General features: G+C 50.3%; 2 protein-coding genes across 3 annotated transcripts in view; both read left to right on the plus strand.

Moving 5' to 3' along the window:
* Window positions 1–6,468: 6,468 nt before the first annotated feature.
* IHH (Indian hedgehog signaling molecule) lies at window positions 6,469–12,175 on the plus strand. The gene is made up of 3 exons (XM_036915082.2): window positions 6,469–7,089; window positions 9,428–9,689; window positions 11,394–12,175. The coding sequence occupies exons 1-3, from the start codon at window positions 6,778–6,780 to the stop codon at window positions 12,050–12,052; spliced, it is 1,233 nt and encodes a 410-aa protein (XP_036770977.1). The 5' UTR covers window positions 6,469–6,777; the 3' UTR covers window positions 12,053–12,175.
* Window positions 12,176–22,170: 9,995 nt separating this feature from the next.
* CFAP65 (cilia and flagella associated protein 65) overlaps window positions 22,171–24,051 on the plus strand; it is a 33,410-nt gene continuing 31,529 nt past the window's right edge. For both annotated transcript variants that reach the window (XM_036915097.2, XM_036915139.2), the window contains exons 1-2: window positions 22,171–22,204; window positions 22,756–22,861. The gene's annotated coding sequence lies outside the window, so the exon portion shown is untranslated. The remainder of the gene's footprint in view (window positions 22,205–22,755; window positions 22,862–24,051) is intronic.

Here is a 24,051-nt window from a genome sequence, read left to right on the forward strand (position 1 = left end):
GCAGGCGTGAAACTGATATCAAAATGATCTAAAGATGAAGGAAAACATTTCAGCAGTTAAGCAACTTGGACAATTCATGGGGATTCAACAGGAAGAAAGAACCCCAATGGATGCTCTAGAGAATGGGCTACATTTCTGACAAGGAAGGGAGATGTAATTAAATCTTATGCTGTACATAGACTTGAATTGCAAATGGGAAAGTCAAACAGGAAAATTCCAAATCACTAAAAAAGAATTCAAAGGAATGACACAGGTTTGTAGGAAATATTTTGGGAATGAAATAGAAAAATGCATATTCAATAAGAGACAGGAATAATTAAACATGCATTACCTCAAATCATGTCTATATTGAGTGCTTACTCCCTAGCATCCCCACCAACCAGGGACATGATGCCACTTGCTGTATGGCCAAAAAGGTATCTCCTGCTTTCAACAAGTCTACAATCCAAATACGATATTTAAAGGGTAGGGTTTTTTTTCAAGTGTGTGATGTACAAAGTTGAGAGTCATGACTATGCGTCTCTTGTTAAAAAATTTTTATAAAGAATTGTATGTATAAACACTTTTGTTACCTGCTTCTGCTTTTACTTCACTATACTGTGTCCATATTTACATGTCAATACATAAATCTTTTTGAAGGGTAAATTATCTTCACTATGAGTTTTATAAAAAGTTTGAGAAGCACTCTCATGATCAGAAAGTTGAAAATCAAGCTTACTTCAATTCCCACCCCCTCTCCGTTTCCTCTTTGACTGCACTGGTCTCCTTGGTATTTTTCTAATATACAAGCACATCACAGGCTTTGCTCTATGCAATTCCCTCTACCTAGATTGCTCTTCTCCAGACAATCCCTTGGGTGAAGGCCTCACCCCTTTCAGGTCTTGGCTTACATCTCATTGAGGCTTCCACTGACCACCCTGCTTGGCAGGACGCAGACTTCCTGACCTGGCATCCCCTCTCCATAAGCTGGCTGTACCTCCAAGCGTTAACCACATATATTTACTTATTTTTATTTTATTTTTAATTGTCTCCCAATGCTTCGCTACTAGAATAAAGCTCCATAAAGGCAGAAACCTTTGGTTTTTTGTTTTTCTTGTTCTCTCACAACCCGAGTGCCTTGCACTTAGTAGGTGCTTGAAAATACTAGTTGAGTGAATAAATGAAGATTGTCATACACCCCTCCACACTAGCATTATCTTGAAGTGATTTTAGACATTTTTCAGTATAAACGAATGTAATCTTTGGGGCAACCAGTCATAAGGTGAGAGTGGGTTAAATACCACTGTGTTAGCTAGAACCATAGTGGAATGAATTTGTCATTTTGTGGAAATGAAGAAGACAAGTTATTAAAAAGCATGTGACTGTATACTCTTTTGCTTTCTTTGGCTCTAAATCCGCAGCATCCTTAGGGACCTATCTCTACCAAGAGAGACTGGTGAGAGGGTGTGGAGGGACCAGTACAAACCAGTCACAGAAAGCTGACAGGCATGTCAGAGCATCCTTGAGCACTGAGAGAGTAGCAGCCCCCACTGCCCTTTTACTGAACAGTCATTGAGCTAGTATTTTCCAAGATTTTCTTTAAGCAACAAATTGCTTCCTAAATAGAGGCACTGGGGTGGAAATAAAGCCCATTAATTAGTAAATGTTATTATCCACATACAGAAATATTTGTATGTCTTTCTGTATAAGAGTTCCCCACAATCTTTTAGTCTCTGATTTGAGGGGAAAACACTCTCTTTGTAACCAATTCTGCTACTTTTTCCAGCCTTTTCAAAGTCATCAAAACAAGGTCTTTAATGCTTGAATCTCTCTGAAGTGCCTTGTAATGAGCTTATTGTTAGGGCAAAGGTAACTTGACATTCCCATTTCTAATCAATAGCTAGCTTTCAAAGCACTGTTAGTTTTGAGTGGCTCTAATTGGATCTCCAAATGTTTTCTGGACTGATCTGGGGCTTGAAAGGCAGACATGATTCCTTTTTTGCATATGGGCCAAATTTGATAAAGCTGCTAACCTCTTCCAAAAACCAGTACAAGTCAGAGTGATCCCAGCAAGTTGGGGAAATGGTCAAATAGAGTATGAGGTCTTACAAGCCCAAGAGGAAGGTAACAAGAGTCCCCTCAATTTAGAGGTAAAATGAGTGACTTGAGCAGAGGCCAACAACCCAGCATGCTTGCCCTGGGAATCACTCAGCAAGAAACTGGATTGTGGAGTCAAACAAACCTGGATTCCAACTCCAACTCCATCACTTACAAGCTCCCAACCTCAGTCCCTCATTCATAAAATGAAGACAATGATGTCAGCTTTGTAAGGTCTTTATGAATGTTATATCAGATAATCTTAGGGTTTCCCCCTTTACTAGAGCATCCAACATGGCTCTTCATTATTCTGAGTGCCATCACCTGGCACCTGGACCACTGCCTTTTCATGAGTGTCCTTTTCATTCTTTTCAATCATTCCTTGCCCTCCTTTAAAACATTTCTTCCAAGAGGTCTAAACCCAAGTTAATTGTTTCTTAATTCCATATTCTAGACCAAATTATTTTTATCTATTAACCTATCTAGTTTATAATGCATTATTCTTTACTCATTTATGAGTAGCATTCATGGCTTTGTAACTGCCTTTTATTTTTATGGTTTATCTTTAAGATTAACTAGTAAGTTCCCTGAGGACAATAACTGTCTCTTCTACTTTTCTGTCTGCATTCTCTACCCTTATGAGCCTATTGTACTAGCATGCACAATTTGGGATGCTCCCTAGTAGGAAGAAGTAAGCCTTCTAATCCCCACTGCTGTCTTGCGACACACTCATATGAGCATCCCGATGCATTTCCCCAAGACAGGTAATAGGAATCAGAGAACTGCCGCTGCCCGTAGTGAATCCAGCAGAGGATACAAGCAAATTACACCTAAGATTTGTACTTTGCAGCTTATATTTTTAACCTACTCAACGCCCCTACAAGGTAGGTGATACTAATTTTCACTGTATAGATGAGAAAACTAAAATTCAGAGAAGTCAAGTGACCTGCCCAAGGCCACACAGGTAGAAGGTATCAAAGACAGTGTTCAGGCACATCCACCAACTCCAGGCCTTATGCTCTTTCTACTGAGCTAGGGCTGCTGTGCACTGAGTCACTGGAGGATATTGACTAACTGCATTCCTGAAATTTGTCTGGCTGTGGCTTAGCACCCATGGATTTAGAGCAGGACTGATCTGGTCAAGTGGTGGCTAAGGAGAAAAAAGACTAGTTGATGACAGAGGTGGACCTGCACAGTGTGTGTGTGTGTGTGTGTGTGTGTACACTCATGTACATATATATACATATATACACACATATATAGGAATATATCACTAAGCACAATGTATTTGCATTATAGCATTGAATCAAAGATTGACTAAAAATACTAACATGTAGTCTACTAAACAGATGTTTATATTATCTGTTTCTTTGGTCTATTTCCCTCCCTTTCCTTCCAAGCTGTTTTTTCAACTTTCACTCTTGTAAGCAAAAATATTAACCATATTCTCTGAAGAAATAGATTTTACTTTATTCTCTTCATACTATAGATGACTGAGGGGTAAAAGAGCTGTAAAGGCAAGAGAAGAAAAGTGCGTTTACCACCAGGCCCAGAACTCAGAGGTGAGGTGCCCTGACCAGGCTCTACCACTGCTGCTCAAACCCAGGCCACTGGTGCCTCTAGAGTGGCACACCTCTTCTCCAATTTTCTTGCTGGTAAGTGCCTGGCAGTGACCAGAAAAAGAGCCAGGCTTTGTTTGATAGCTCTAACAGATTGATCCGATTCAAAAGCTACCCTACATCTACTGAACAGCTAAGAACATAGGCTGCCAAGAAATGACCAAGGTTCTTAGGCCTCAACTTGGATTAAAGGTGCTCCAGGGTCACTGCTATAGAAATTATGATACTTCCAATCTCTGCCCTCTGCTCCTTCTTTCTCCACTGAAAGAGATGGGACTGACACTGATCTAAATTTGAGATTCAGATCTTGAACCACCATTGTGTCCTGAGAAACGAGTATAGGACTGGAGTAAAAAAAGCTCTGGGTTCAAATCTTGACTGTGGGACCACAGGCCCACTTTACTTATAGAGTGTTAATGAGTTTAGATTTATAAAATGACAGCGATAGTTTCCAGGCACAGAGGGTTATTGTGAAGATTTTACTAATTGCTTACAGCACTTGTCATAGAGAAAAGACTTGATAAATGTTAGCTCCCATCTTCTTCTCCCTGTACAACCCTGCTCACAGCTCCTAAGTTAGCTAGGCAGAGGAGAGCCTTGCCTTAGTGGAGCACAACCTAAGCCAATGAAGTTGCCCTGCAATAGACGCACCCTGATGCCAGGCTATACCAGAACTGCTTAAGGGATTCTTATTTGACACAGATCAGATCTTTATCAGAGATTTGTATTCAACAAGATCACAGTTTTAGAGGAGCAATGAGAGGAAGAATGAATGGCAAGTTAGTTAAACGGTTATAAGTTGGAACCTTTGAGAGAATCTTAAGTTGTCTTTCATTTGGAGTAAGGAAGATTGAAGGTGAATTTGACTCTTCAAGACCATACATGTGGGATAAATAAACGGGATGATGGCTTTAACCTCTAAAACCAGGAAAAGAGGAAAGGAGTTGAATTTGCATTAGAGAGGGAGGAAGAAAGACTGACTTTAAGGCAAAAATTTCTCTAGAAAATTATGATTATAACAGTGGGATAGGTGACCCTGGAAGCCTAAGGGCTTTTCTTTTTCGGAGCTCCATAAAAACACAAGAGCCCCTGTTTGTCCGGACTGGGAAAGGTTCTGACCTGGCTGAGTAGTCGGACCCAGAAATCTGAGCAGGAGAGAGGGAAAGGGGTGGGGAATATTGCAGGGATAGTTCTTGAACCCTAGAAAAGCACTTCAAAAGCTTTCAAGGAAAAGAAGCAATGTGAGAGCGATCTGTGACTGGGAGACACAGAAGCCAAATGCTACTGTAAGAACGGACCTGGGATGTGGGGAGGAAGCATGGGCAAAGGGGAGGAAAGGAAACAATCTATTCTGCTTCCAAGTGATGGATGCCACCCTGCTCCTGGTGGAGCCATCCTCAGTTCCCTTCTGTGGGCCTCAGTTTCCTTTTCTGTAATAGGAATTAGAATTCCTTTTCTGTAATGCAAGTAGAAGATTTAGTATAATAACATCAAGTCGTTTCCATGTACCAGGGATTTAAGTATCAGTAAAATGGTACCTGTTGTATTAATGTTTGGAATGACAATGTTTAAACCTTTTTCTTTCTCTCCTTTTATCTCTAGTGAATTTGTAGAACATAGTGCAACCAAATCACATAGATTGTTGTTGTGGTGGTGGTGTATGCTTTTAACAAACTTGCCTTTTCTTGTTTTAGCAGAATGAATCCTAGTTCACTCAGGGTTCTTTGATGTCATATTAAAATGCACAACCCATGTTTACTTCTTTAGCTACCTCTACATATTCTCTGTCCGTCTTAATTTGTAAAGTGGAAATAAGAGAGTAATTGTTTAGCAGCTCCTGTATGCCCGCGGCTTTGAACCTTCTTTGCGTTCTTAGCCAGCCCCCAACCCTGAGATCTGGGCTGCCCCTCTACAACGTGGTCAGTTGGGGTTCCAACATCCATTGATGTCATCATTTAGCTGCTCTTCTCTACACCTTGGCCTATTCCTCTGCAACTTCATCTTGCTCCTTTTTACAGTGTTTCCAACTCAAAAGCCCCATTTGACTCTTCCCGAGGCTGGCTTCCCCACTCCCAGCTTGGCATCCAGCTGCTGTGGGATGTGCACCGGGTTGATAGAGAATTCAGCTCCACCAAGCTGAGAGGGCGCATCTCCTGGGCCAGGGTGGGGCACCAGGTTCTGAGCGGCATCCTGCCTTTTGGGTTTACTCTCCCGCAGGGGACACCGTAGGCGGCTGTGCTGTCCGGCCACTGTCACCCGCCCCTTGCGTCCGGCCGCGCCGTGGGTTGCGGTCTCTGTGGGGGTGGCAGCTCCTGTCGGGGAGGTTTGCGCCTGGCGGGGCATCCCGGAGCCGCGGGGAGCCCAGAGACGAGGCCAAGGCGGGGTGGGGCGCGTCCGGGCGGGGAGGGCAAACTCAGGCTGTGCAGGGGGCGCGGAGGGCAGCGGGCGGGCGGACGCGCGGCAGAGGAGCAAGCGGGACAAGGGCTGGCTAGTGCCGGGGCCGCCCGCCCGAGGGGGAGGAGGCTGTGCTGCCCTTGCTGCAGGTTCGCTGTCGAGCGCACAGGAGGCAGGGACATGGGTAGGGTGCGGTCTGCGCGGGGCCCGAGCCCGGATCTCTTCCATTTCCCCTCTCACTCAGCCCCGGGCTGCGCCGCCGGCAGCAGCTCCCGCTCCGCCCGAGCCGCCTGACCGCCGGGCCGGGGTGCTAACCGCGGGGCCCGCCAGCCCGCCGGCCCGGCCAGCCCAGCCCAGCCCGGCGGCCCGCAGCCCCGCCGCCCGCCGCCCCCCGCCGCCGCCGCGTTGCCAAAACAAACGGGCCGGCCTATTTATTGGCGGCCGGCGAGCCGGGCAGCTCAGAGTCGAGGCGCCGAGGGGGACAGCGCGCCGCCACCAGCCAGGGCCCCGGGCCCCCGCCCCGCACCTGAGTCCCGCCGGCCCTGCGCCGCGCCGCGCAGCCCATGGCGCCCCCACCTGGAGCCCCCCGCAGCCACCCGGACGCCTGAGCCCCGGCGGCGCTCCCGTCGACTCGCCCACCCATCAGCCTACCAGGCACCCTCGCCCGCCTCTCCCGGGCGGTCCGGCCATGTCTCCCGCCCGGCTCCGGCCCCGACTGCGGTTCTGCCTGCTTTTGCTGCTGCTGGCGGTGCCGGCAGCGCGGGGCTGCGGGCCGGGCCGGGTGGTGGGCAGCCGCCGGCGGCCGCCGCGCAAGCTCGTGCCACTCGCCTATAAGCAGTTCAGCCCCAACGTGCCAGAGAAGACCCTGGGCGCCAGCGGGCGCTATGAGGGCAAGATCGCGCGCAGCTCGGAGCGCTTCAAGGAGCTCACCCCCAACTACAATCCCGACATCATCTTCAAGGACGAGGAGAACACGGGCGCCGACCGCCTCATGACCCAGGTGAGCGCGACCCGCCCTCGTAGCGCGCCGCCGCCAAAGCACCGCCACCTGCCTGGCCCTGCCCGCCCCCCTGGCACTTTTTCTCCACTGGCTGGCACGCCCCCCTGGCACCTGCCCCTCTCGCCAAGCCCGGCTGCCTCCTGCCCGAGATGAGCCGGCCAGGGTACCCCGCGGGATTGTCCCAGCCCCTCCGGAGGCTGTGAGAAGAGCTCCCCGCTGCCAAGCGCCACAGCCCAGCCGGTTGGCGGCCGCCCCTCTGCTTCCGAGTGCTGGCAGCTCGGGTCAGACGCGGCACCAGGAGGTACCTCGACGCGGCTGCCTCCTGTGCCTTGGAGACAGACCCACGCAGTCCCTCCCGTCCTAACCTTCCGCACGGCTGCACCCCTTTCATTTCGAAGCCATTTGGCACCCCTGAGGCGAAGAAGCTTCGGGCGCAGAAGGCCCCACGGCCTTTTCTCCCTGCGCGCTCTTGGTTCGCTGCGCTGCCCCCTCCTGGAACAGCATCCTGGCTGGGTCTGGGGCTAACGACCAGTGGGGAGAAAGAGTTGAGCCGAGAGGCGAGGTGGGAAAGGGAACTTGCCGCCGAGCCCACGTGTCTGTCCCAGGAGCTGAGCGGCGTGGCTGCCGTTGAAGTGTGGGGTGCCAGGGCCTTCGGGCGCTGGAACCGAACTTGAGGGATCCCTGGGCTTGGCGGCAGGGACTGGGAGGATTCAAAGAGAGGGGCTGGGATGCAGGGGAGGCAGGGAGCGGAGCTAATGCTATGTAGTCTCGGCATGCTCAGAACAGGACCCGCGCTCAGCGCAAGCCCAGCGGGGAAAGCTCTCTTCCCTGCAACCGGGTTCCAAGGGTCCCCTTCCCCAGGTCTCCTGGGGTTTTCCTCACTGGCAGGCAGCCCGCTTTCTAGGTGCTTTAGGAAGAGCAGCTAAGGCCCTCAGCATTCGTCCTGGCGCCGGGGCTGGCCTGCCGGTGTCGGGGCCGAAGGTTGGCTGGTGGCCGGGCCGGGCCGGGCGCCGAGGAATGCAGATAAGGATCCGGGCCACGGGCTGGGCAATCATTGACAGCACGCGCCCCAGCTCTGGACCCGAGGGCGGGGGGTGGTGGGGGAGAGAGGGGCGGGGAGCAGGGGCCCGCGGTGCCGACAAAGCTGGGGGGCTAGAAGACTGGCGGCTAGGAGCACGCGGCGCTCCCTCCCTGGGCAGTAGGCGCCCCCAGCTAGGCTGCTCGCCTGGGAAAACGGCCGGGCCTTGGTTTGTAGCCTCTGTTGGCTCCTGGGAGACGGAGTCCAAGGGTCTGTGGGGCCCAGGGACTTCAGGGGTGGGGGTGGGGGTAAATGGAGACATGGGCTGCGCGCACCTCAGGGTCAAGAACGTAGAAGATTCCCCTCTCCGGTAGGCCACGCCCTCAAGTCAGCTGCAGGGTCCTTTGGGCTGCAGGCACGCGGGGAGACAGCACAGACGGATGATCACTCCTGTCCTTCCCTCAGGGCGCAGCTGTACTCCCACCCGTGTGAGGCAGAGTGGGCAGCTGGCTCCCTGAGATCAGAGCCTCGGTTTTTTGGGTCCCTTCCCAGATAGGGGCGGCGCAGGAGTGCTGAGGGCTCGGGGCTAAAAGAGGACGTCACCTGGGATTACCAACCCTGCGCGCGCCCCTCCCTTTGGCCAGTCTGCGAGCTAGCCGCTCTACCAACTTCTGGTTTCCGGACTGTCGCATCCCTGGCGCGAGTGCGGGCCGGTTTCGGATCATAAGACGGTCCGAGCTGAAACACTTTGTGGCTCTGGAGTGATCCAGGGAGGCCTGGGTTTCCCTTTCAATATACCTCGAACGCTGCCTGGGCTCTCCGCACCTGCCACGCCTCCGGGGCTGTTGTCCCCGGGCCTCAGCCCTGAGGCTACGGTGACACCTACTGGGCACCTCGGGCCTTGCACGCCTAGCAGGACAGCCGCAGGCTGTGGGCTCGCTCCCACCCCCACCCTCCAGGCAGGGGGCGGTCCCTGGTCTCTGGCGCGTCGGTGAGACCCGAGCACTCGGCGCTGTGAAGATGCAGACCTGTCTATAGAGGGATAGGTCCCCAGAGCCGGGAAGAGAGAGCGCCAGAGCAGGGGCCGCGGTCAGAGAAGGACGCCCAAGTGTGCACCGATGGACGCGCCCTCCAGATTTGCGGCGCCACCGTGCCAACCTGTCCCTGGGGCGGCCAGATGCTAGGATGGAAGGGGGTCAGAGCACCCTCCCCGGTTTCCCAACTCCAGGGGGTGCAGTGGGAGAGCCAGAGGCCAGGCTGCGCCTCCACCTGCACGCAGGCCAGCTGCTCCCCCTAACTCCCAGCGCTCTTTTCTCTCAGCGCTGCAAAGACCGCTTGAACTCGCTGGCCATCTCAGTGATGAACCAGTGGCCTGGCGTGAAGCTGCGGGTTACCGAGGGCTGGGACGAGGACGGCCACCACTCGGAGGAGTCGCTGCATTATGAGGGCCGCGCAGTGGACATCACCACGTCGGACCGCGACCGCAATAAGTACGGACTGCTGGCGCGTTTGGCAGTGGAGGCTGGCTTCGACTGGGTGTATTACGAGTCCAAGGCCCACGTGCATTGCTCCGTTAAGTCCGGTGAGCCGCTGCCAGGGGGCTGGGCCCGGGGCCGGGGCCGCAGGGCGTGGGCAAGTGGCGCAGGGCTCACTGCCTCGGAGAAGGTGAAGAGGCCTGCCCAGGGATGGAGGCGGGGACCCCGGGGAAGAGGACGTCGGCGGCGCACCCCGCTGCTGCTTGTGACCGCCTGCTCCTCTGGTGCTTGGTAGTGCCATGCAGAAGCCTAGGGAGACAGGGCCCTGTACCAGCACTGCTGGGTGCCAACACTGCTGTCCACAGCCCAGAGCTGCAAGAAGGTGCAACACAAAGCAAGTTGGACAGATGGAGGAAGCCAGGCTGTGACAGAGATGGCCTCCCCACCCACCGTGGTTCAGAACGGAGGCGGGTGGTGGGGCCAGGGGCCAGGGAGTGCCTAGACACCAGCATGCCTGACCAGGAGCCAGGAGCCCAAAGGTTCAGAACCCACAACTTGGCTGCAGGTCAGGCTCTTGAGGGCACTTGGTACGCTCCTCCCAGGGGGCGCAGGCGTCCCCAATCTCTCCCTCAGGGCCCTGAAGCTGGACATTTTGGGGCAAAGCCAGCCATGAGGGTCAGAATAAACAGAGTGGACTCAATAAAGTGGATTTTCCCAGTTGGCCGCCTTGTTGATCCGAATTGGCAGGTGTTGGGGCCTCCCCCCACTCCTCAAGTCTTGTCAGCATTCCTGTCATCTACACTGAACCCAGCCATGGGTGCTTCAAATGGTTCGTGACTGCCAGCCTAGTTCCACCTGACCACGGGCTCAGCCCTCCACGCTGGTATTCACTGACCCTGCACACTAAGACCAGGCCCACCTTGTATTCTCGCTGACCCCACCTGGGCACACAGCAGTGACCCCACCCCAATGCTTCCCTCAGCACTTTCCTGCCAACCATATCTACTTCAAGTCACATCCACCCTTCGCCTGCAAACACTGGCCGGGTGCCAGCTCCCAGAGTGGCAACCTCCATCATTATTCCCGACCCCCAAACACTGTTCTTCATCCCACCCACTGATGCTACCGTGTCCTGTTCCTGAACAAGGACCCAGCACATGAATTGAAGATGGTGAAATTTCATCCTTGCCACTGAGCAGTACCCTGGCCTGACCATTCACTCTGAGGCTTCCCCAGGAAGCCTGTATTTGCCCCATGGGTGGTCCAACCCTTACTTGGGTATAGACTCCAAGGGCCAACTCTGGGACAGAATTTGGGGCATCAGTCTGAGAGGGCAATATTCTGGGAGTGTCTGAGCAAGGGATGAGAAATAACGGGACCTCCAGGCCACAGAGGAGCTAGGCAGCCTGCCTGCCCTATAGGACTGCAGCTCTTTGGGGGTCAAGTCACAGCGACCATAGCCTGGCTCACCTGACCTCTGGCCTCTCTGACTGCTTCACAGTATTGTCAGCACTGAGAAAAGATGAGGGGCTTCACCTGGGCTTCAGGAGGGCCTTTTTCTCCTCACTCGCTGGATCTTGGAGCTACAGTGTGCTCCTCTCATCGGCAAAGGGTTGGACTGGGGAGGACAAAAAAATCACATTGTGGGCTGGGTGGGCTCAAGGCTCCATGGGAGGTGGTGGCTGGGGCCAGGAGTTGGTGTTGGTGGCTCTGTGGGATCATGACAAGCTCTAGCTGGGCTGGGGAGGGGTGCTATGATGGGGAATCCAAGCTCCGTAGCAGTAATACCTTCATGTCCCTTCTTCCCACAGAGCACTCGGCCGCGGCCAAGACAGGTGGCTGCTTCCCTGCTGGAGCCCAGGTGCGCCTGGAGAGTGGGGCCCATGTGGCCTTGTCAACCATAAGGCCAGGAGACCGGGTGCTGGCCATGGGGGAGGATGGAAACCCCATCTTCAGTGATGTGCTCATTTTCCTGGATCGAGAGCCAGATAGGCTGAGGGTCTTCCAAGTCATCGAGACCCAGGAACCCCCACGCCGCCTGGCACTCACACCTGCCCACTTGCTCTTCACTGCCAACAATCACACAGAACCGGCCGCCCATTTCCGGGCCACATTTGCCAGCCAGGTGCAGCCTGGCCAGTATGTGCTGGTGGCCGGGGAGCCTGGCCTGCAGCCTGCCCAAGTGGTGGCTGTTTCTACACACGTGGCCCTTGGGGCCTATGCCCCACTAACAAGGCACGGGACCCTGGTGGTTGAGGATGTGGTGGCCTCCTGCTTCGCAGCCGTGGCTGACCACCGCCTTGCTCAGCTGGCCTTCTGGCCCCTGAGACTGTTTCATAGCATGGTGTGGAGCAGCTGGACCCCAGGGGAGGGTGTGCACTGGTACCCCCAGCTGCTCTACCGCCTGGGACGGCTCTTGCTGGAAGAGGGCAGCTTCCACTCGCTGGGCATGGCAGGGCCAGGGAGCTGAAAAGACCCCTCTATTGCCCTCCCACAACTGCCCAACTACATCCAAAGGCCTCTCTGGCAGACGGACACTGGCCCTGGAAGGGACCTGCATGGGGGCCATGGGTTTCACCATCTCACCCACCACAGAGACACCACTGAGATTTGGTGGGGAATGCCAGCATCTCCCACACTTGTCTCAGCATCCCCCACATCTGTTGTGGTGTACTGACAGAGCTACAATCTGTGCTGTTGGGGGTGGTTTGTCCTTCTTTTCTAGAGACCTGGAGGCTGGCATGGTGTGTCCCAACCTGACCAGCTCTCACTTTGATTTTTCATACCTGCCTCCCCTAGTGGGGAGGGGCTCATTCCATCTGTCTTAGGCCCCCCTTTGGTGGGCTTGCACCTCAGTTGATGCTGCTAGATTCCCTGGGAGCCAGCAGGGAGCTGGCTGGACTCAATGCTGCCCAGAACTGAGAAGGCTGCAGGGTGGGGTAGCCAACCTGGCTATCCTCAGGCGTGACCTTTCTCCCTGGACACACTCCTTGTGACATACCCAGAGACTGTTGCTGCCAGTGGGCAGAGTTTTGTGTTCCAGCCAATGTGATCATAGTGCCTGGGACCAGGGGAATGGACTGGATGTCTTTCCACCCCTGCCCAGGCCAGGCTCCCTCTTCTGCTGAACCATGGCCCCGATCCTCTCCTCCGGTCAGTCTCCCCCACCTTATTTATTGGCGCAGAGAGGGAAGCCCATGGGAGAATTTGGGGGATGTTTTGCTCTTTCCTTTCTTTTGTAATAAAAACTATTTAAGTTGTTAGAGCCGTAGAGTCTAGGATGCTGAGTGAGGCCAGTACACAGATAGTGTGGGTCCTTCTCTGAAAGACGAAACCTCTCTGCAGGTGTTTCCTACCTAGTAGCTCTGCAGGTCCCAACAAAGAGCTGGGCTCTGTGCCAGGCAAGGCCTTCATAAGCTGACCCCAAAGTTTGCCCTAAGCACTGGTGGGCCAGCCAGAGAGCTGAGGTAACTAGTCTGTGGTCACTTTACTCATGTAGAATCCCCTCCTTGTGCCTCAGTCAAGGTGCTTTCCCTGCTTACCCATTCTATCTCAGGGCCTAGGTTCCTCATTCTTCACTGTGGATAAGAGCCCATGGTATACAAAGGTTCTGTAGAATTCACATCTGCCTTGTGGCCCATTCTGACTTCTTGGATAAGTCAGAGGTTCCTAACCTAGCAGTTCTCAAACCTCAGAATCACCTGGGCAGCTTGTTTAAAATTATTCCTGGCCTCACTTTTAGGATTGTTTTAACTGATCCAGAGTAAGGCCCAGGAACTTATTTTTACAAACACCCAAAGCATGGAAGATGGTCCATGGACCACACTTTGAGAAACACTGCTTCGTCTAGAGGCCAGTATTGCCAAGACAGGATGACCCGTGACCCCTCTTCCTCATTTTCTCTTGGTGTCTCCATCCCAAGGCAGGTTTTTCTGTACTCACTACAGATCAGCTAAGATTCCCAGGTCCAGTGGTACAATTGGTAAATTTTCAGGAATTTCATGAGGCAGTTGAAATAGGCCATGATAGGAATATTTACACCATGGAAATTGGTATATGCTAGAAGCTAGGGTTCCTTTGGCCATGAGGAGCCAGTTGTTAGAGCACACCACTGCCCAGGTTCTATCTCCTTACAAGGACGACTGTTTTGGGGATGACTCCTCAGACTTACCTTACCCATGCCTCACCTCCATGGAGAAAAACTCCAGAGAAACCTTCATTGCTCCTGAGAGTAGGAAACTGTGTCATCTGGGAAGAAATAGGTCCCCACAGGCTATTATGACAACTGCTATCATTTAATGAAGATTAGCAATTGGCAGGCATCATTCTAAGTGCTCTACCCATGTGGTGTATACCGTAATATTTCCGTTTTTCCAGATGAGAACATAAAAGCACAGGGAGGTTAAGTAACTTGCCCAAGATTACACAGCAAGTGGCAGAAGCAGGATTTGAGCCCATGCATCTGGCTCTCAGGCCCACTGTTCTTATCACAGGGCTTTTCCTTTGGTGAACTTGGGGTGGTCCTCTCCAAAAATCACTCTAAGCATTTCAGGCCTGGAAGTCTGCTTTGTCAGCACACCTAGAGTGAACTATGGCAGAACCTCATGGGCCAGGCTCACAGGGACCAGAATGGCCGTGAACTCACTCACAGTGAGAAACATGATGTCAAGGTACTCTTGTCCATTCATTCGCAAAATCTCTCCCTTGTAGACATTCTGCATGGGAGATAAAGAGAAGATGAGAGAGAAGTTTCCCTTATGGGGAAGCCTACCTGCCTCTCCTGCTAGGCCTGGGCACACTCTGTCTTGCAGACACAAAGCCACTTGGTGTCCCCGCACTTCCTATTCTAGATGGTCTTTCTCAGGAAACACATTCATTCTTCAGACAGAGGAGGCTGGAAAGATTCAGACAACTGTCTAAAGGCAGACCTTTACCAGACCAGACTTGGAGTGGCAGTGGGGCCCTGCAGCTTTTCTGGGAAAACTAGGCCCTGATCTGTGCAGAGGCCTCTCCTCAGGTACCCATTCCCAGACTGCCCCTGCAGCCTCCCATCTTTGGTTTGGAAAGACCCAACACCCTGGGCATAGCCCTCCAGAAGTCATGTGGGCCTGCACTCACCCCTCTCCTCCAACATACGCCTCAAGGTGCTGCCTGCAGGATGGCTTCTGACAGTGAGTGGTGCTGTTTTGTGCAGCGCTGAGCAAAATGCAACATCTTTAGGCAGCCAGACCTACTGCAGGCACCTGTAGCTCTAGCGTGGGACCAAGAAATGGGCACCCCTCCATTAAAAAATAGCAAAATGCCCCCTCAGGAGACCCAACTAGAAAAGTCAACTCTTCTCTCCTGGTACCAGTAGTTGGTTTCAGAGAGACCCCTTGGTGCCGGGGGCACACTGGGGTATTCAGCACTTCTGGATTTCAGGCCCCACCTGCCTGCCCAGCCTAGGGCCCTTGTGCAGTATACAACTTGTACAGCCTTAAACTCTGGCCCTGCTGGGCCTAGGTCTCTGCCAGGCTCAGCCGATTCCATGGGTGATTAAAGTGTGGAGAGAAGTTCCATACAGAGCCACATGGGAAGAAGCACAGAGCAAATAGACAGGTGGGGAATGAGATGTGCTATGACTGGAGACTTACTGGGAATGGTTTTGGGCTGGACCTTTTGGGTGTGTTTGACTTGGGCAAGGGTAAGTGGATGGATCGCTGGGAGCAGATGTGTGGAGAAGTGCAGGGCCCGCTCATGGACCAGGAGCCAATCACGGTGTGGTTGGGGCTAACGGTGGCAGAAGTGGAGACTAAAATGGCAGTGGAGGAGGGGAAACGCTGCACCCCATGGAAGGGGAGGAGATGGGGACCTGGGGGCAAGTGGGAAAGGAAACACCCCACAGAAGCCAGACTCTAGGAATGGAGGTTCTTGGACCTCAGACCCTGCTTCCCACCTTGAAGGGTGCCCCTGCGCCAGGGAAACTTCCCTGGCAGGGGTTGTCAGCTGCAGCTCCCCTATCCCGTGCCCTCTGCCCCCAAGATGGAACACGCCTACAGGCCTCAGCCCCACGTCCCACACCCCAGCCTGGTTCTCAAAGCCTCTTTGTTCCCGTGGGCTGAGCTGTGACCAGTCTGGATTGATAAGGCTGGGTGGGGCTGATAGCGGCCCCGCCCTGCGCACGCACCCCACCCCACCCCAAGCCACACCCCGGCCATCTCGCACGCATGTTGTGTCCACCCCAGATAGACTTAGACACGGTGGGCTTCGTGCACAGATAGGGGTTAGGAAGCCTCACCCTTCGGATTGACTTTCCATGCAGTTGGTTTAAGAACCTCTCTCATCTGCATGGGGAAGCTGGTTAAGGAATCATTCCCGTTTCAGACATAAATAAACTAAGTCTCCAAGAGGGAGAATAAATTGCCCACAGTTGACAATCAGAAGCACTATCTGTGCTAGGTCTGCTGTTTGCATTATCTTTTTAAATTCTAACAGCCTGCAATCTGAAGTTGCTCCTAATACTTACTTTGCAGAAAAGAAACTGAGGCCCAGGGAGGTGAAGTCACCTCCCCAAAGTCACACAGTAGCAGCAACCAGACCAGAACCCAGGTCTGTTGCTGCAGCAAATAAGGGAGGTGGGAACTGATGAGCCACCATCCCAGAGGGATGGGAGGAAGGCACTCCCAGTCTCAGCCTTAAAGATCTGATAGGACTGGAGGTGGCCAAAAACCTGTCAGGGAAGATGGTCTTGGAGGAATAATGTTTTAGCTGCTGTGAGAGGATCCCATTTTGGTGGGAGTGGCAATGATTAAAATATGTCCACAAATTATTTGACACTTCTCTCCCCTTGAATCTGACCTGAGGCAAGGTAAGAAAAAGCCATGTAGCTTCTGCCTGGTTCTACCTTGAGACTGCCAATCTTAAGAAGCTATCTACAGATAGGGTTCTTGTCTATCTATATCTTAGCAAGCTTCCAGACGACAGCCAGCATCAACTGTCAACCATGTGAGTGAGCCATTTTGGAAATCTAGCCCAAGGGAGCCTGCAGATGGCTGCAGCCCTGGCCAACATATGAATGCAACTGTGTGAGAACTCCAAGCAAGCCCTCCCTGAATTCCTGAACCACAAAATCATAAGCAAAATAAAATGGAACCTTGAGGTTTTGGAGTAATTTCTTAAACAGCAATAGTAACCAAAACAAAGGGTAAAAAGGGAATAGAAATTGATGAAGGCATCTTCTGAGACTTTCCAATGGCATTTAACACACTTTAAAAATGGAGCCTGCATGAGGTTGGGAGTCATGATGCCTCTTCATCCTCTAAAGGGGCAGTGTGAAAAGACACACTGACTCAGAATAAACTTGGGGCAGATAGAGCTGGAGACAAACGGGAGGGTTGGATGAGCACATCTCTCCACACTCAACTGATTGAAAGAAAGTTATAAATCTTCTCTGGTGGTAGGATCTCTAATGATAGAAGACTTTTGGAGGAGTGAAGCGTCTTCTGGAAGCAAGGAAGCTCATGGATCTGGGTAGGCTAGTGGGTAGCAAGGATTTACACATGGCCAAGTAGAAGGAACACTATTAGAGATTTAAAAAACCCAAGTTTTATGTGTTGAGGAAAACACTCAGTTTGGAGCCAGACCTGAGAAAGGGACTGGACCCTCCTGTGGACAGTTGCTGGTCACATTTTCTCAGAGTGCCCCTGCAAGCAGAAACTCTCAGGGCCTCAACAGGAAAGTCCATGCAAATGAACAAAAGCACCCTATTACCCTCATAAACTCCAGGTGTGTCTTCATCTGCCGCCTGCACATGTCTCCAAATGCCCAAGTAAGGAAAACTCAAGAGGAAGGTGAACAGACAAATAATAATGAATGGGTGTGGCCTGGGGGAGTGGTTGGGAGTATATAAGGGTAGAAAGGTTACTACAAGGACAGGATTCTTGGGTTTTGAACTCTTAATCCTACAGAAACAAAAGATGATCCTTTATTTTAGGGAAGAATGATCAAAAATCTAATAAAGAGGGGAAAAGAGCAAGTTTCCAGTGGAGAATCCTAACAGATACCACTTTAGCCATGTGATCAATGTTAACATCCCTAATAATATATATTGACACCATGTATCTTCTGATATGATGTACTAAGAAGGATACATACCTCTGTCATGCTTCTAAATAATGCACACCTTACTCTGATCGTGAGAAGCAAACCCAGACGGAGGAACATTCTACAAAATAATTGACGGTACTCTTCAAAAGAGTCAAGGTCATGAAAGATGAAGAAAGACTCAGGAAATGCCCCCTGTGGGATCCTGGATTGGATACTGAAACAAGAAAAAGGATTAGTGGACAAACTTGTGAAATCTAAATAAATTCTATACTGTCATCAATAGGTTTTGTTGTACCAAGACTATTTTCTTGGTTTTGATAAGTGCTTTGTAGTCATGTAAGATGTTAACCTAAGGGGAAGCTGGGTGAAGGATTTATGAGAATTCCTTATCATATTTTTGTGGCTCCTCTGTGTATATAAAATTAACTCAAATATTATTTTTAAACATGCAAAAGAAATCTAATAAAGACAGACTCTCATGAACTAGTCAAAAGTGGGCTCCCTTACCATCCTTGAAATCCAATTCAAATTCCACACCCCAACGAGGCCAGCTGCACTGAACCAATGGTCATGTTACGACACCTTTACTTGAGAGAGAACTCTGGCCAGAAATGGATTGGAAAGGGTATGAGGAATTAAATAGGATGGAAACAGAATAATGGTGTCCTTCATTTATGCAGAACATATAATGAGCCAGGGACTGTGCCCATTCACACCTCACAACTTTTGAGGTGGCTTTTAAAGTTTTCCCTGCTTACAAATGAAGAGACTGGGTCTTATAGAAGTGAAGCAACAAGGTCTTACAGCTGAGTGCTGGTGGGGTTGGGATTCAAATCCAGTCTGCTTTACTCCACAGCTCGTTCTTAACCATTCCTCTCTACTGTCTTGTCAGGGATTACCCTCATTCAGTTCATACCTAGGGGTTTCTGTGGTGGGGTAGGTCAGAGAAGAGGAGCTAGAAGGCAGGAGGAAGGGGATGGTCTAGGATGGGCTGGTCAGCGGTAGCTGTCCATGGTGCTGGCCAGAGAGGCACGAAAGGCTGGAAAGGCCAGAAGAGATGGTGTGGGGGAAGACAGCTGAGACAGCTAACACAGAGGAGGAGCACTGCAGAGATTAGTAGGGAAGAGCAGTTAGGCATAGTGATAGATCCTCCACCAGTGAGGAGGAATTAGAGGGGGATATGCTTCAAGTGTTGGCTTGAAATAAATACCTGTATATAGTAGCCAGTGAGGTAGGATTTATCCTCAGATCTCACTTGCAACCAATGCTACCCAATATAGTTATACTGGTTGCTAAAATCTGGAACTACTTGGAGATGTCAGTTGGCAAATAGTCACTGACTGAGGACTCCACTGCTGTGGATTATCTCCCATTCCCCTCTCCATACCTCTAGGCTTCTCCACTACCCAACAATTATAGAGTTAAGGTCTGGCACAATAAGGTCTCCCAGGACACTGCTCTGGCTCTAAGGCCAGCAGGTGCCCATTCTCATAGGTCAGTACCCATACCTTACAATTGTTAGGTATTTTGAATACCACCACTGTTTGTCTCCAGTCTACAGATGTGGAAATTGAGGCTCTGGAATGTTTAACAATTTGCCTGAAAATGCTCAGCTATTAAATAGTAGAACCAGGACACGAACTCAAGTCTTCTGGGATTAAGCCTCATGTACTTTCCCCTGCAATCCCCCTACTGTTGGCCTGTGCATCTATCTACACTTTGGTGGGGACAATGAATAGAGGAAGCACTTATCTAGGGGGTTTGGGTTGACACAGGAGAGTTAGAAAACCTTATGGGGGTCCCAGGCAGAATGGAACTCTTTCCCTCTCAATTGTCTTGTGCCCTGGCAGCCCTTTCAGGCTGGAGGTGCCATCAATGTCTGACACACCCTTCCCACACCCAGCAGCTTCAGGGTACCATGTCATTCTAATGCAGAGAGGGCTCCATACCTGCTCCTAGGTCCAGCTCTGAACCATCTCTGAGCTATAGCCTTCTCTCACTCTTCCACACCTTGGCTTAGAAGACTAACCCCACTAATTTTGGAAGTCAAGAGCTTCTGTGGGAGGATCCACTTCCTCATCTCCCTCCCTTCCAATGGGTACAGTTTGGATGGAGACATGATTTCAGAATTAACACTGGAACTGGGGTCAAAGTTTCAGGGGAAGGAAGGTGTGACAGGGCTTTTTGCAAGTGCTAGAGCTGGGGTTGACTTGCAACTGGACGGCAGATCACCCTGGCATCTCCTTTTGTCTTTCTCTATCCAGAGCACCCAAGGTAGTCTCCTTCTTGGAGAAAAAAAAAAGGAGGATGTGGAGAGGAGAAAAACTCCACCTTTCCAGGGTGCAGCAGAGAGGCTGGGAGGTGTAGGATGAGAGGGTGCTCAGAAAGCCAGGTGGCTCAATTATAAGGGACCTCCCACTTAGTAAGTGACCTTTCTCTGTGTGTGTGTGTGTATGTGTGTGTGTTGCTAATTGTCTACCAAGTGTCAAAAACTTTACATATGCTTGATTGCTTAATCCTTACACCAGCCTTTTGATAGTTATCCCCACGTATTAGATGAGGAAACTGAGGCTCAGAGGTCATATGACTTGCCCAAGGTCACACAGCCAGTAAGGGTAGTCAGGATTCATTTAAGTCTGCCTGATTTCCCAGCCCAGAGTCTTCTCTAATCCATGGTAAGTTAGAGGTGTGGAGAAAAGCTTAGAAAAAATAGTTTTGTGTGTGCTGAAGCCCAAATCACTGAGTGTGCTTTATCTTTACTGACTCCACCCCCAGTCCAGCTGGGAAGATCCGAGTCTATCTACTATCTATCCTTCATCCTCCCTTTCTCCCACATCCTGGTCCTCATGAATTTCCTGAACTATCACTCACCCTTGTTCACAGCCTTGAGACAAACACCCACCCTCATTGTCCTTCTTGGGTCCGTGGAACATACAGCCACCAGGACCGAGCACCCATTGTTGCCCATGAGTTTTGGGCTCCTGAAAAAAGGGACTTCCAAAACAAACCTGGCTTCCTCTTCCCCTCCTCAGGTCAACCTTTGCCACTCCCCTTTCCATGTCATTTGCCTACTGGGGCAAAGTCCAGCCTGGGCCTCTCACTGGGAGTCTACCACGTCAGTCAAGGTCAATTGTCAGCAGAGCTCCCAGGAAGCAGTGAGAACCCCACAAAAGCAGAACTGAAAGAGCTCTACTAAGAATCTCCTTTCATTGTCCCAAGCCCAGAATTCACTAAGGTTTGGGCAGACCAGAAGCTCTGGAGGGAGACAGCCTCAGTGAAGAGACACAAAGATGTGCAGTTCCTAGCATGAGCTTTTCCACCTCCCTGGGACTCCTGAGGCCACCACCAAGCCTTGCTTCCAGAGTCACTGCTCCCTATTTCTTTTTGGCCTAAGAATGGAGAAACAGGTCCATTCCCTGTCCCTAAGGTCCAGCTGAGTCAGGCTGAACATTTCAAAAAGAGCTTAGTGAAAAACAGAAAGGAAACCATTACAGAAACTACAAGCAGCATAGAAATCGTCGTGTCCAAAGTGCAGGTTTCACATTCTGAGAATAATGTTGAAACCAGTGAAAAGCTCACTGAGTTCCACATTCCTCCATCCCAAGAAAACTCTAGGCTTAATGGTTCTGGCATAACTTATGGACCCCCTGGCCTGTCCCTCCCCTCCAGTCTGGCCAGCCTCTGGCCATGTGATCTCCCAGGCCAACTCATCATCTTAGTCCATCTTTCACCTTTCACAAGTGAACTCCAACTTTCCCAAAATGAGAGTCTATTTTCTGGGTTATTCCTAGATTTACTAAGGTCTCTCTCCCTTGCACTGCCCCCATCACTGTCCTGGGTAGTGAAACATCTTTAATTGCCCAAAAATGGGCAATTGAATTAAAATCTTTAATTTCACACACCTAAGGAGTCTTCACCAATGAGATCCTTCCCCCCAGGGCACATATGGACAAATGAACAAATGGGCTTTCAAAAATCTACATAATGTATATCAATGCCTTTCTCATATATTAACCTTCAGAGCCCTTCAAAAGCTTTGTGCTGGGCAGGAGGAAATGCGGGGGGAAAATGTCAAGGGCACAACCTCTTCCACCAGCAAAAGGAATCCATATGCATAGCAATATGAAAATAAGAAAATAACTAAGGGCTGCTTTTAAGTTCATAACTGAAGTCACAGAATAAAGTTCCTGTTGAGATTCTTACCCTTTGTCACCAAAACGTGTAGGGAATAAACCTGAATAACTCTCAGCTGAGGAATCCATGTATTTACCCATGAATTTTTCATCAATTAAAGTCACGGGTGCGGTGACATCACGACAACTAGAAGACTACATATGTTGAGACTGGTAGAAGCCCAGTTACTACTAGCAGGGAAAGTCCGAGAATAAAAACTGAGGGTAAACTACAGTAAAGTTGGGAGGCGCTTTCGCTTTCTTTGAGCCATGACTCATTCGAGTCGCCGTCGTTGTCTTGGGATACCAAGAGACGCTGGATCCTGTGCGTCCTGTATCTATGGAAACGACAACATGGCGGCACTGTAAGTTACGAGCGTTGGTCCCAGGGACCTGGGGAGCGGCGCGAGTGGAGAGAGAGGGTATCTGTCCCTTATATCTGTCCTTTGGGAAGTCGTGGTCAGGTGTCCCTTCTGTGTCCTTCAGAGAGCCTCGTGGGACTGAGACTTGGGCGGGATCAGCCTGGGGATCTCTTAGAGAAAGGAGGAGCAGTTGTAAGTGTATTTAATCTTTTCATTTTCCCTCTTTCTTCCTACCTCCACTCCACACGACACCCACCACTTCTTCCACTGCTCATCTTAGGAATATTTAGTTTGGAAATTAGGCAAATAAAGGAAGATGATGATATATATTTTAAATCCCTCGAGATTAGAAAATTGGATTAAAAAACACCTCCTTTGCCCTGTGTCTTCACAGTGATTGCGGATGTGCGCGTCTGTGAGAAGAGTAGTGCAGGCCGATGTGGAAATTATGATTGCTAATTATAGTAACAGGTTTCTGTAGGACTTTGTCAAATCCCCTATTTTATGTGAGCTTCGCATCAACTTTGTAAAATAGGATACCCCTCATTTTACAGGGTAGGAGACGGAGGCTTGGAGCTGTGGAGAAATTTCCCTGTCTAAATCAGTCTGAGCAGATGCTGGAACCCAGCTTTCCTTGCTGCAGGACCACTGCTCACTCCTGTAAGTCCTAATACCTGGTCTGCACCCCATTGTCTCTCATTTATTCTACATGTTTTGATTGGGGGCTTTTTCAGATCCTGGAGGCAGCTGCTGTCTATTGAATCCCCTGAGGTCACAGGTATTAATGAGACTGGCAGGACTACTAAGCCATCCAGAAGCAGAAAAGTAGTGGGAACCCTCCTTTCTATCTCCACAGCTTGAATTTCTTTGATCCCTTCTGAACACCTGCTTTAAAACTGAAGGTAGGGTCCATGCCTGTCTTGTCTGGTGCCTAGTACTGGCACATAGCAGGCACTCAGTAAATGCTTTGTGAATGAACAAGTGAGCAAATCTAAGATAGTTCCCTCTAGAGGGTCTAGAGATGTAGCCAAATAGGAAAAACTAAATCAACAGAATCTTTTACTCTCCATGGGTGGTGGGGAGGGGATGGGAGAATGTCTCATGGAAGTGTACACATTTCTAAAATGTGATTATAAAAATTGTTTACTTAAGCATAATATATATGTTTAGTAAAGCGTAATATAATACAGAGCTGGACCCCAAACTTGAAAAGAGATTATTTTAGGCCAAACAAAAGACAATTCATACCTAATTATAAATTGTTCTAAGAATTAAAATACATAGGAAGGGATTAAACACTGCTTGGCACATGATAGGTTCTTAGTAAAATGTTAGTAGAAGTTATTACCTTTGAGATTGTTACTTAAAGAGGTGGGGAAGAAAACTGCGTAGTCTTAAAAAATACACGTATGTTCAAAAAGGTAATAGATTGATGCTGTCCAATATGGTAGCACACCTGAGTGTTTGTGCTGAAGGAAGGCTGCTAAATGAAGACAGGATCTGAGATGGAGCCAAGAGCCAGTTTAGCACCCTTGTGTGTCCCCTAGAGCAGGGCCAAGCACACTTTTGAGCATTTGGTGAAACCTGTGGACATCGTTCCAGGAAAAAAGCACTTGAAAATACACATGATATTTTGCATATAATTTGTCTGTAACATTTGCACGTATTTGCATGTAATTTCCAGCTGCAGTCTATCCATGGATCCCTCTGCTCTTGAGGTTGACTCAATCATATTTGGATTGAGTCACTATTTCAGTGCATGCTTAATTTAAACCTGGACTACAGGTTGTGTACTGATAGAGGAAATCCTAAAGGCCAAGAACCCCCTAGTCTCATCTAACTCTTCTTTG

Source organism: Manis pentadactyla, chromosome 6 (genome assembly GCF_030020395.1).
Source record: "Manis pentadactyla isolate mManPen7 chromosome 6, mManPen7.hap1, whole genome shotgun sequence".
Lineage (NCBI taxonomy): Eukaryota > Metazoa > Chordata > Mammalia > Pholidota > Manidae > Manis > Manis pentadactyla.

What these genes read in the sequence shown, in the direction of transcription:
- IHH (XM_036915082.2), top strand. Translation starts at nt 6,778, where the DNA reads ATGTCTCCCGCCCGGCTCCGGCCCCGACTGCGGTTCTGCCTGCTTTTG. An exon ending in CCGACCGCCTCATGACCCAG is followed by an intron (nt 7,090 to 9,427) that starts GTGAGCGCGACC and finishes CTTTTCTCTCAG; the next exon opens with CGCTGCAAAGACCGCTTGAA. An exon ending in GCATTGCTCCGTTAAGTCCG is followed by an intron (nt 9,690 to 11,393) that starts GTGAGCCGCTGC and finishes TTCTTCCCACAG; the next exon opens with AGCACTCGGCCGCGGCCAAG.